At 37.7% G+C, this 13,822-nt stretch overlaps 1 protein-coding gene across 1 annotated transcript in view; it reads right to left on the reverse strand.

Moving 5' to 3' along the window:
- The window catches only part of LOC128943354 (uncharacterized oxidoreductase YtbE-like), a 31,285-nt gene that overhangs the window by 5,014 nt on the left and 12,449 nt on the right, over positions 1-13,822 (reverse strand). Inside the window, exons 3-5 of the mRNA XM_054286264.1 lie at positions 7,908-7,999; positions 2,646-2,828; positions 2,049-2,108 (exon numbers count right to left, since the gene is read on the reverse strand). Of these exons, the coding sequence (XP_054142239.1) occupies positions 2,049-2,108; positions 2,646-2,828; positions 7,908-7,999 (335 nt within the window). The remainder of the gene's footprint in view (positions 1-2,048; positions 2,109-2,645; positions 2,829-7,907; positions 8,000-13,822) is intronic.

Below are 13,822 nucleotides of genomic sequence, written 5' to 3' on the forward strand. Positions count from 1 at the left end.
AGATTCCCTTTCATGTGAGGCCCAATTTTTATATATTTTTCCTTCAGAAAATTCTTATATTTTGTCATAGAAAAATACTCCATCAAGCTGACAGGCTCCATTGGGTCCTTTGCTCCTTTAGTGACTCATGTTTATTTGCACACTGTGTTAAGATGGTTTTGCAGCACTCTGGCCTCAGGCAACGATCCAAGACAAGGGTAGTATCAAAGCTGGTTTTGACAGCACTCTCTGTTGTCACTGCCAGAGGTAGGTATAGGAATATCCTGACAGCAATCTCTTTGGGAGAATGAGCTCAGTATTTCACTTACATCCCAATGTTCAGTTTAGAGTCTTACAGTTCTCTTTCTCAGAACTTTAGACAAAGAGAATTTTTACAAGGTATCAGGACATTCACAAAGCTAACAAGCCAAAGGCTGTGTCTGTCTTTTCTATGACTCAACTTTGACAAATCAGCTAAATACAGAAAAAGTGCCACAGGGCCTCAGTACTAACTCAAACTGGAAAGCATTCACCTGTCTTCAAACACAGGTTCTTCCAGCCACTGCCTTCTCCTGTGGCCACACCTGCAATGTGAACGATGGTGTCAGTGCTTTCTTACAAGGTGTCCTATTGAGACATTATCATCAGGCAGTTGCTTCTGTTCTCTTTGTCATAGCTCTTCTGTGCTAAATAAAAAGATTCTGTGGAGCCTGAACTGTAGCCAAATGAGCTCCTCCCATCCTGCATTATCCAGCAACCACTGTTCTGGAATGATCCTTGTAGTCAAATCTCATTGCTCTTTCAAGCCTTTTAAGCTTAAGCCAGGGACCAGTCCCAGAACTAGAAACCCTATGTTTTATATACTGAGGGTTTAATGAGGACTAACTTGACCAGAAGTGGTAGAGACTCAGGCCAACACAGACACATGAGGGAAAGAAAAAGAAGGGAGGTGTGATAAACAACAAACAAAGACTGTGCCAGTTCTTTTCTCTCTCCTCCTTAAGTGTTTAAGTTTGGATTGTAACACATTCCCTGAGCTGTGTGAAATGAATTGGTGGTGCCATTGAGTAAACTCTGTAAAAAATGAAATTAATCTAGATTTCAAATATTATTGGGGAAAATAAAAGTATAAGGAAGGATTTTCAAACTGGTTTTGTTCTCTGATCTGGTTCCCAATACAGCACCACAAGCAGCTGTGCTTGTACCACAGAAGGCGGTGTGAATGTCAGAATAAACAGCCAAGGCAGGAGCTGTATAAACAGGCATGGCCACCTGCAGAAATTCTCATGTATATTGATTCACACCTCCACACACACACACAGAAGGATAAAAACAGCAGATGGAAGATTCCTGTCTTCTTGCAAAGTTTCTTCCAGATTTGTCAGTTCATACCCCTATGATATTTTTGGAAAGAAGTTGTGGTTTTGCCTACCCTAAATAAAGAACAATTTCAGATTAGAGAAATAGAGACACAAGTAATGAATTAAAACTATTTGGTATGAAAAGAAAATTTAGAAAAGGTACGGGGGAGGAATCAGACTGCCAATTCTCATTCATTTCCACTTTTCTTTGTCCAGCCCCTTCATGCTGGGACCTTTTCTGCACATTGAGTAGAAGGAGAAGGTAGGGGAAGAGTCAGGGCAGGTGGACTGTGATTTCCTTGGAAGGTCTTTATGTTGGAGCTATCCCCAGGTGAGTTTTAAAGCTTTCATAAACTGTTATGCATAGCATCCAAACTCCTTCCATTTGACCTATGTGCCTATCACAAAAAGAATGTAACCATAGCCAGATTAGGATGTTCTACAACCAGACAGGTAATAACTAGAACTATTAATTACAAAAATCAACTGCCAATTTCTTTATTCACAGTAATTAGCTCTCCAGGTATTTTCTGATATTTGTGAGTTACAGTTTTTTTCCTACATTGTGGTCATTTCACAATACCCATTCGCCAATTTTGAATGAGTTACCCCAGTATGAAACTGGTAAGGAAAATGGGAAGGGAACCCAAAATATTGAGAACTCTTACTTGGATGTTAGCCAGGCTTGAGTGCATAACCAAATCTTACCTTGCAGTTTTCCTCTATCCGTTCTGTCTTTGTTGACTTTGGAATAGTGACAATCCCATTCTGTAAAGAATTATGCTTCTCATCAATAAAATTTGCAGATTTTAAGAAAATTATCTATCTTCAAGCCATTACAATGAATTCCTCACATCTTCTGAGGTTCCAATTTAATTTTCTGGGGGACACTGACATTTTTCCATGTCATTTGCAGCTGCAGTTACATACACTGTTGATTTCCAACACATGACATGGTTTATATCAACTTAATACATTATTTCACTGCTTAGTACTTTATATTCAGTGACAGAAATGGAATGAGGAGGAATACTGCTTGTAATATCTACTTTGGAAACATTTCTTAGTGGTGGCTCTTATTCTCTACAACCAGATTATTTATAATAATTAATATTTGAAATACTGGCATGATTTGTGTACTACATTCTACATTCCCAGTACAGCCACGAGTTCACCCAATATCAACATACTGAAAGCAGAAATATCTTCTGGTATAAATAAATTCTGGTTTGATGCACAAACCCCAAACAATTTGCATTTTTTTCCCGAGAAAGGAGACACATTTTTATTACCACCCTTCATTACCTGTATGCTCCAGCGTATGCAAATCTGTGCTGGAGTTCTGCCATACTTCTTTGCCATTTGAATGACAGTAGGATGGGTGAGTGCTTCACCTTTGGCTAAAGGACAGTAGCCTTCAAAAACAATATTTCTGCTCCTACAATAATCAACCAGCTCCTGAGGTCTTTGGAAAGGGTGGTATTCAACCTTAGATAAACAGAAATAAACTCAGTAAAAACCCTGAAAACACATTTTGTGGAAAACATCAATGAAAATTAAAATAATTTCTCTCTTGTTTTAAAAATAGAACATGAGTGAAGTCACTGTTTCTGGGAAGTAGGCATAAGGTATTAGTTTTAGAAGATACATGAAGGGTATTAATCACATATTTTTGCCAATAATTGGCACAAAAAGTTAACTGCATTTTACGTTTCCCTCAGAAACAAGGCGCAGTTGTCTGCCTGACCTGCAGCTGGACTTTCACTATTGCTCTACTGTTAAGAAATATATACAAATGAACAGTGGAAGTCAGCATCAGGTCACTTTTACTGGTACTTTGAGACTACTTTCTCTTCCCCAAATCTATGTCCTTTCCTGCTTCTTTACTAATGATTCTTTCTAGTGATCTTTGAGCTGCCCAGGCAAGGGGAGGAGGCTGAGCAAGGGCTGGGTTTGCAAGTGACCAACCAGAACAATTTGCTTAGGGTGAGGACCTGACCTTGGAAGCAAAGCCTGTTGGCATGGATTGCACACGGCAAATCCTGTGTTCTGTGTGGTGTCACCATCAGCTTGTGCAGGGAAGCAATCGCACTGGAACTGATGTGTGAAGGAGACCCTTTGTAGCAAGGAAGATCACAAATTGCCAAGAACCAGTTAAAAGCGGAAAAGTAACAAGCTACAAAGACACAGTTGTTGGGAGCAAAAGGAAAAAGAAGTTATTGGACAGTAATCATCTCAGAGGAGAGACATATTCTGGCATGTAGCTAAAACCAGAAAAGAAACTCTGTGACGTTCCTTAATAAGTTATTTAAATAAGTATTTCACAGTCTATTCATTGTAAGAAGCATGCATTACTCTGCATTTAGATGAAAGTGGGTAGTGTTTGCTTTAACAAAATACAAAATCATGTGATGCATTTTTGTGACTGGTCATCAGCATTGTTCCAGGGACTGAGCTCTTACGCATTTTGAAGAAAAAAACTCTTCTGAGCAATCACCTCAATACGTGGAATCTGGAAAATTTCTTCTACCATAAAGAGGACAAATGAACATTTCCTGTTTCTCATCTTTAGTACATGTTGTCTTTTCAGACAACAATAGCCAGGAACAATAGGCTGGCAGTCATTCAACGTGAGCTAAGAAAAAACTGTGCCCCTGGAAGGCTGGGCTGAGTCAGCCTAAAGCTGCTATGATCTAAATTACTAGGTGGACTCGGGAACAAGGTTCAAGCAGCAGACATCCATGTCTTCTACCTTTGATGTTTCTTGACCTTTGAGTACCCTTTGTATTTCATGTTTGTATGTGTAAGAGCAGTGCTTAGGTCATACAGTTATTCCCTTGTTTGCACCTGAGCTGGATATGAAATATTCTCATTGTATCTATGCAGAACTACAAGGGGAGAAGTGAAAGAGCAAGCCAGGTGTTTTACTGGATCAGTAAAAGAGTAATAAGCAATTCTAGCAGATGTTCTTTACAGTAACTATAGCAAATAACGCAGTTCAAAAATATTAAATAAAAATTATGTATTTAGGACCAAATGCTGAAATATCTGCAGTGCCTCTATGGCATCATGTGACTTATTGAGCATTTATTACTAATTAAGCTGCAAGTAGAATTTACCTGCTGGTCTAATAAGACTCCAGGCAGCACAGTTTCAGGTTACAGCGGAAATGTTTAAATCAAGAGCAGTATGCTGAGGTATCACCTGAAAGCTTCACAAGCAGAATACATAGCAACAACTACTTCACACCTGAAAAGATCATACTTTGTGCCTTTCATTGCCTCTGCCAATCCAGAGGCTCCCATATTTTGTGAATTGAATTTTTGACATTTTGGCACATGCAGTTTTGTGTTGGTAGAAGCATGTATTTTTCTTCTTAAATATGTTACTAAACTAATCAAATGCATCAAATAAAATAAGTACTTTGGAATTTTTATTTCTTTTAATTAAGACATTCTGGAAGGTTTTAGCAGCATCTGCAAGGTACAAGGATCCTGAGCTACAAGAGGCATAAGGTGAGTGATCAACATATGCTTCCCCTCAAAATAACAATTCTTGCTTCCTGTCTTGCCCCACCCTTGCTATTTTTGTCATCACACGTTTTCAGGCAAGGGCTGTCTGTCACATAATGGCAGAGGAAGATCTTGATCTTTTCTGGCACCCTACCCTGATTGACTGGCATGTAAAAACTGGCATCTGGTTAAGAGAACAGTTTGCAGCTCACATTACAGAACTTCACAGCTGCTACATGCCCAGCCACAGGGGATCTCCAACCAAAGCACTGTTTTTTTTACAACAGTCATAGCAAATGGGGAAAAGCTGAGCCTAATAACAACCCTTACACATGGCCCTAGAAAGTCAGACCTCAGATGATGATGCACAGAGGTCTTACTCTTTCCACCCTGCTGTGGTCCTTTACACATGATAAAGTTTCTGCACATCTGGAATTCAGTAATTTTCTCAATGGCAGTGCTGTCTTACAATTTTTTCTCTTTGTGAAACTGAAATACAAGCCTATGAGTACTTTCTATATAGAAGTACAGTTTAAGTGAGTTTATGTACAAAGGGGTTGTTTTCTAATGTCTTATATGCATTTCTACCTTGTACAAATTTACACAGTAGAGCTCAATATTAGTGGCAATATCAACAATGTAAGTAAACCTCCCTGAGGTCACTACACAGTAATTCACACTCCTCCAGGACTGGAAAAATATTGAATTCTATTGAATTCCTCTACTGAATTCCTAAATGGAATTCACAGAGGAACAGCTTATATTTGGGTTCAGTGCATCACATTAATAAATGAAACATATATATTTGTTAAGTACTTATAAAATATTTTTTTCCCCCTGAGTGACAGGGCAATGAACCTTTAGAGAGACTTCAAAGATTTCTTTGAGCCTAAATCCAAACTTGCTACTGCCGAGTCAATTACAAAACTCTGGCACACAAACCTGGAACTAGGTTGTAAGTTTCACTCTACATGATGCTAGAATAAAGTACCATCATTTTACAGTGTTTACCAGTACTTTTAAAAGTATACTGAAATTTTAAAAGGTGCTTACTTATTAATAAATAACTTAGCAATACTATATTCTTGAAAAGACAGGCCTTGTCTGCTTCTTTAAAAGACAATACTATTTTTTCCCAGGAACAGAGAAGAAAGGCAGTACTTGAAACTTGGTTAGTAAAACAGAAGTATTGCTTATTTCTCCTGCCTTCCTACTTTCTCCCTTTCACAGAAAAAAACCCCCAACTTTCAATTTTAACATCATAAGGGGACTGTGTTATTGTAACACTCTTAACTCTAAAAGGGAAGTATTTTTCCTCCACTTGTTTCTTCAATATTTAGACTTTGTATCCAATGACTGTTTGCAAATGTTTTATATTTAGTAAGCCCATTCAAACAGTACACTATTTTATTCATAAATATAGTGGAAAAACTGTATTATAAATTGTGAACAGTGAAATAAGAACTCAGTACAGCATTTCCATTTTGAATTTAGAAATTCATTATTTATTTGATGGTACTTAAGTAATCTTACCATCAGACTCATTAACTCTCCAAGATTAAGCAAGAAACAGAATACATACTTTTTTGAGGATAAGCTGAAGCATGGTTTATAAAATTCCTTTAACTCTAAAAAATATAAATTAATGCTATAACAGAACTGTTTTAGGTGGAGCACTTGGCAATGGTATGGGTAATTCACTGTTGGTTTTTGCTTTCAATTCACAACTGCTGTGTAGCATCTCAAAGAAGTTACCAGCAGGGGCCCTCTCCCACCCCTCAATATCACCACCACCTCAACTTTTTGTATCCTCTTTTTAGCCTCAGAAAAAGCAAATAGCACCAAGAAACAGCTTGTGGCCATGAACACTATTGAAAAAGTAAGACTGGTAACATTTTGACACTGTGGGTAAGAGGAAATTTCAAAACAAAGTCACTATTTTTTCCTTCCAGTGATTAAGTAGAAAACTGAAAAGCTACTATTATTTAACAGGCAGTCACAATTCATGCCAAACTCTAGTAAGTCTTTGTAGATGTGTTATTCTTGAACCTTGGTAAATTCACCAATATTAAACAGTCATCAGCCTGCCCACCTTAACATATATTTCCATGGTTTACTTTGAATAACTGGATTTAAATATTGTATATGGGTTTAGGCTTATTTAAAATTAATTAATTGCCCTTCAGTAACCTTTAGTATAGTGGACAGCCACAATCAGAGTTGTTTGGTTCTGACAGTCACACTCTGAGCAACACTTTTATGGCTGTTAATGACATTAAACCATAAACAGCTGTCAGAAATCCTGACCACCTGTACGAAGGGGAAACCCTGTGCCTGCACTCCATCCATTCCAGTTCCCACATCCATGTCAGCACACACACACACTATCTGGCAGGAGGTGGAAGGAATGGGAGCATGAACTTCCAGCACAGCTGTAGGCAGAACCTGCAACAAGGGAACATTTGTCAAGTGTCCTGGCAGCCTGCCGGTACGTAGGTGGCCATCCTAGATCTGCCTAGGGCAGCAAAAACATTCTGCAGGGCTGTCACAGCACCTGCCTAAAGCAGGAGCTCACTGAATTCATGTGAACTAGGAAATGAGGGGGGAGCAAGGGAAGGGCATCCTTACATGGGTATGTAATTAACTGACTCAGTGTTGCTTACAGGAACACAAAAGTATTCAAACAGAGGCTTTCCAAAAACTGGTTCACTCTGAAGATGCTAAATGTTCTGTGATTCTGGAATTTTACTTCTAAACGGTTTTATCACCAAAAAACTGTCACAGGGACCATTTGTTTGTGTCTGTGTACCCAGACACAAACAAGTAGCCTGGGAGAGAAACTGGGTGGGGAAATTTGAGGAAGAACTTCCCTACCCTTCGGGTCATCTTCCGGAATGGTTTTCAATACGCAAATAGAAATGAAAAAAGAAATTGGATGACTAAGGCAATAGCTTGGGTGTAGCCTTTCATACATAGGAGTGGGGAGGAGGTTGCTGACCAAAAAAACCAAAGTAAAATTCAAACCCAGATATTTTAAATACATGTATCCACTCACCTGATTAACATGTGGAGTAATCACACAGTCCTCCTTTAGTTGCTCAAGATGGCTGATAAGAAAATTGCTTACGCCAATTGATTTACATAAACCTAAAGAAAAACAGAACAAGAAAAAAATTTAGGACAATCCTAACTACTTGGGTGGATGATTTGAAAAATAACACTTTCAGGAGAACAAAATTATTTTTTACATCATTTCTGAAGAGCAAAATACCGCAAAGGAACACAGAAAAACGGCACTGAAATCTAGTTTGACAGTGTTATCTGAAAATGTGGTTCTTTCACAGTCACATTAGGAAATCATTTTATAATCTAAACACACTGGAAACTCCCCGGTGTATAAAAACTCCAGGCTAAATTCTGGGAAAGGCTAATGTAGTATAAGCAAAGAACAATTGGACTCCACCAGAATGAAAAGAAGGAAATGGTGTTCCAAGCAGCTTGCCAAAACTAAAGGAAAGTGGAACATTTGCTGAAGACTAATAAGGTGTGAGCAATACAACCCAAGGACATGCAGCCCAAATGAACCATGTCACACTGCCTATTTTCTGTTAGATCATTACAAGAGGTTACGTAAAACTCCATGTAAAATCTTCAAGTTAATAAGCAGTGCCTAGCAAGAACCATGAAGGTTAAAAATGTAGTTGGATTTCTCCTGCTCCTGTTGACAAGCAAACAAAGTCAAATGGGACCTAGGTGATGTGAAGGCTACTTTTTAAACAAACCACAAGTGTGCAGGCAGTGAACAAATTAAGAGCTGACAGGCCAGAAATCAGATGTCTTCCTTCAAACCTCAGATATGATAAAAGCCAACTCCCAGTCCTGGCCTGCCACCACCCCTCAGCCCTGACCTGTCTGGGATAGTTTGATCCTTCTGCTTTGCTAAGCCCAGCTGGCAAGGAAGGCAGCTGGGGCTAGGCTAAGAGGGAGCTCCTTAGGCTGTGCATTCTGTGGACCATGGCTCAGGCTAATTTCCTCAGTACGTGAATTCTGTCTGCATTGACTTGAGCTGTATTTCAGTTTGCAATGCTACAGATGGAAATTCTGCCTCTGTGTGAACACAGAAGTCTGATCACTGTTCTTAATCCAGTATTTATTTGAGTAGACCAATTATATAAAATGCATAGATGTGTGTATCTATATAAGAAAAAAGAAATTACATTTTTCTAGTCCTCTGTGAAATTCTGTAAGTGAAGTCACAGCTTACTGCTAATTTGTATAAACAGATTGTTGAAGTCCTAAAAAAATTAGATCAGCTTTCGCATTATTTTAGCAGCATAAACTGAAGTATAAGCCGTAGGAAAAAAACCTGCACGCATACTATCGCTTTTTGATGTGCTTCTTCCGTGGAATACCAAAAGAAGAAAAAATATATTAACAACTAAAATTCCAGATGTCTTTTCCTGATAGAAATTACCATTATTCAAGATGTATAACATAATTAGGTTAAAAACCAGCACTATAGTGATTTACATAATTTGTACGTAATCTGCCAGAAGGAGCAAAAGCTGAGCTTTTGACAAACAACCCTCGAGTGTCAACACTAATAAATCATTATGCCACAGCAGTCAGAAAAACACAGTTTTAACACAATGGTGAACCAAAATATTCTACACTATTGTTGAAAGCTAAGGAGTTACAAAAACATGCCATTATTGCCCTTGAAGAATAAAGCTTTCATTTCAGGTTGAAATAAAACAAAATTAAGTCACAGACATGAAATAGTACATTTCCACAAAAAGCTTCCATTTTTTCCCCTACAGTATACTTGAAGATGTTTTGCTTCTAGCATATTTCTCACAGGAGACTTTGTAGTCTGCTCCATCGTGTTAGATTTCTCATCAAGAAATTTCAAGGTATTTATGTTTTGCATTAAAAGTCATCTGAGTCATTCCTACTAAAATCAGTATTATAGCATTCATGTGTTCAGAGTGATGTCCCACAGAGAAAGCTTAATTTAAAACTGCTAAGAAAGTAAATACTCTCCCAGAAAACACAGAAATAATTAGAATTTCAATGTTTTTATAAAACTAGTATTTTCTTAAGGGAAATTTTTCTAAGGGAATACGCTTAAAATATTTCACTTTCATTAAATACACAAACTTGTTTGGATGAAGTCAGAACCCTTCATGTCAACTCCATTGCTTTGGTGTTAGTTACACTTTACTATATGACAGTTAAAGTGTTTTGACTTTTGCATTAAATTAAAATATAAATTATAAATATTAATTAAAGAATTGCTCAGTCTAACTGTATGAAAAAATCTTATTTCAATGCATGATGGAAACATGAATTCAAAACACTGGGAAATAGAGCTTAAATTTGAACAATCAGTCAACTCTAGAGAATTGCTTCCATTTGCCTGATGAAAAATTAACACAGTTAATTTTGCTCGGCATTGTCCAAATCTCAGAAAGACTGCCTGTAAGGAGAGGATTATACAGAATTATTTCGATATTTACATCTTCTGGATTAATTCAGAAGAATGAAGATTTAAGAAAAAATGGATAAGGAACAGAAGGTCTGGTTAGCTCCTGGGCCTTATCTGACAGATGGGCACTTGTGACTATGTCTATCAAACAAGATCCATGGAATTATATCAACAGCAGAAATTAAAAATATGCATATTGAGAAACTTGTGAAAAATGGTCCTGACTCATTGCCTTGAAACAACCTGGGAGATGCAGGGGACACATTTCCTTATATTTCCTCTCTCCTGGGGCACCAACAGAGGTAAGCTCCCCAGAGCTCCTGCCATGGTTCTCAAAAACACCAGAATGCTCTTGAAAATGGGACAGGCTTTTTCTTTTCCCCCCCCAATTTACTGCCTGTTTAGAATGCTTTAAAACTTCATTTCAGACAATTCAGGCAAAATACATGTTGTTATAGCTGTTGTGATTGCAGGTGGTTTTGAAGTCCATACTTCTTTTTAGCCTAACTGTTTTAACTAATCCTGAAGTTCAGGTTTCCTGAGATAAAAGTTTGCAATATATTAATTATAATTCCTCTAGAAAGTACACTTAAAATATACATTTTAACTATCTTATTTACAAACTTACAGAGCTTTGGCTCAGGGAGAGAAAGCATCCTCCATATCTGCTTGAGGAAATGATCGGTCTGGCCCCTACAAGGCAGGTTTTGAGAAAGTGCCAGGTGCAATAAACAAAGAGTTTGCAATTCCCCATTAGCTCCCAAAAGCTCCTGTTATATCTTCTGAGGCTTTGTTCTATTCCTTGCGACTCTGACTTCACAGGCTCAAAGAAAAACGTAGGAACACTGGTTCCTTTATGCATGCTAAAAACTGACTGACCACAATGCTGGAACAGAAAATTTCATCCAGCTTTGAAAGCCTATCATAAAACTCTGCAAGACACATAAGAAAACATAAGGGAAAAATAACAGTTGATTATAATGGGGAAAAAAGTAAGGATTTTTTTTTATTCTCCACAAAAAATCCTGGCCCCTATCACAGGGGTAATTTCACCAAACTGTATTTCTCCCAGCTACTGTGAAGCACTATATCATGGTAATGGACTGGTTTGCAGTATAGTTGAGTATTAAGCCTAAAGTATTTTGTATTGCAACTCAGAGAATGCCTGGGTATTTTTATCTTTACTCTGCATAATACCAAATTATACAAAGTTTGATGGGCACTGTTAGTCTTGCAACAGAAAAACATAAATATACTGTGTTGGCACTACAACCCTGTTTTAGTACAATAGTGAGCCTTATCTTTCTCCAGCACTACTACAGACTTTTATCAAACTTCTAAATACCCTCCGGAATATTAAATGTACAAAGTTCAGATCAAAAAGATTTTGTAAATTACAAAACTGGATACCAGGTTTGTGGAGCCCATTTTCCTCCCCCTCCCTGCTGCTCTACATGAGTCAGAGCAAGGGAGAATTCCCACGTCGAGTGAACAGTGCCCATTCTGTTATATCTTCTATTCAGGCCACAGAATAAAAACACAAATGAATCTACTTTTCACAAGAGGTCAACTGCAGTCACTGTATCTTTATTAAGGAAGGTTGCACAGGTTGGAAAGGTCCACATTCTCTCTGATATGCATGCTGGGTGTAAATTGCACTACTCATAGAAACCTACAAGATTTCATTTCAGCATAACTTGCTAAATCAAAGCTGTAGGCTTAGAGTGGCCCACATGCAGACTGAAAGCCAAAGCCTCGATAAATAAAGCAGACTACTCTTAGAATCAATGAGGAATTAACTTCTAAATCTGTGAAAGAACACGTGTTTCCACAGCACAGGCTAAAGCACACAGACACCAGAAGGCTATGTGCCCCTCTCTGAGAGACACAGGAAGACTGTGGCAAACTGCAAATAAAGAAATTGTACTTCCTCCTCCAAAGGATTTCTTTTTAGCCTGTTCATTGCCACAGTACAGGTGCTTGTCTGCAGTTCTGTGACCATCACTCCTGCTACACATCCCCTGTGAACCATGGTAAACCATGAGGACAACAGGAGGGCGGGCATGAATAGAAGTCCAATTGTTAACTTCATGACTGACAACTCATTACAAGCAGGCAGTTTCCACAACTGTTAAATGACTAACTAAACAGCAAAATACAGCATAGTACTGGCTTAATGCACATTGTCTCTGACCATGACTGCTCATTCTAACTACTTCAATGCAATGTTATTTTAGTTATGCTGACATATTTTTATCCTTATAGTTGACATTATAAACCAGACCAGATGAAAAAAACCCAATCCACTACATGGGACAAAATCAATCCCACCATACTTTATTCAATAATGCTACCACACACCGTGACTTGAAAATGTGATCAAAATTATCAGCAACTCAGCTATGTAATAGAATAGAATACGTACCCCTAAAAGTAGCTTTTTGGAGGTATTACAGACAAACAGAGGCAAGATATATTAGAATGTATATATATATTCTACATAGTTTGTTGCCCCTATAAATATGATGGCATGGTTTCTTGAACTGGAATACTTTTTGGACTTCTGTATCTGAGAGGATAATGATTCCTAAGTGCTATGAATAGCAGCAACCTAACTGATATTAATAAATCAACACTGATTTAAAATAGTTAAAAATCTAAAGTTTTTCTTCAACATATGCAAAACAGATAAATTATGCCTTTTCCACAATGTACATTATTTATTGAGAAAAAAATAATGTATATTGTGGAAAAGGCATAATTTATCTGACAAGGACTTTCCTTTGAAAGATATTTCAACATTGCCTTCCTCACAAGAGTTCTTGTATTCAGACTGGGACCTCTTGGCACATCTGTATGGGAACACAACTTTTGCTTTAAATCTTTTTGCTGAGCTTACTTATTTACAGCTTTGACAAAAAGGATGTTAATGCAAGTTTAGATTCATTCTCACTTTCCCATCTGCACCAAAAGAACTTTTTCTATGGTAATTTCTTATTTTTAAATGAGATACTAAAATGATGAAGGTTTCTTTATGATGTTTAACATAAATATGTGTAACATTTTTTTTCCGTGTCTTTATTGCTGTCTTATCTGATGAAAAGGGTGTGGTGCAAAACCCAAATCCTCACCATCTCCCCACGAAAACACACTTCTGAACTATGCTTCTCACAAAAACAACTCACAAGAGATTCTTGCAGACAGAATATTATCAACGTGAAAAAGAACCATTTCTAGGCAAGTCAGCTGCTTTTGCTTATTAAAGCTTCGGTGCAACTTCTGAACACACATTCACATATGACTTCTACCATAAACACACTTGGGGCAAATGTTTTGTGGAGGTGTAACACAACAGTTTGAATTGTCAGGTGTTTGTCACACAATTTATATCAGAGTATGTCACCTAGCAAAGGATGTGCTAGAAATTTGTGCCATTCACTGAACCTTTTTCCCTCCTACTTTTATGAACAGATACAAAATGG

This window comes from Melozone crissalis, unplaced genomic scaffold, assembly GCF_028551555.1.
Source record: "Melozone crissalis strain CALT ecotype California unplaced genomic scaffold, PUWL_Pcris_2 ptg000045l_1, whole genome shotgun sequence".
Taxonomy (NCBI): Eukaryota; Metazoa; Chordata; class Aves; order Passeriformes; family Passerellidae; genus Melozone; species Melozone crissalis.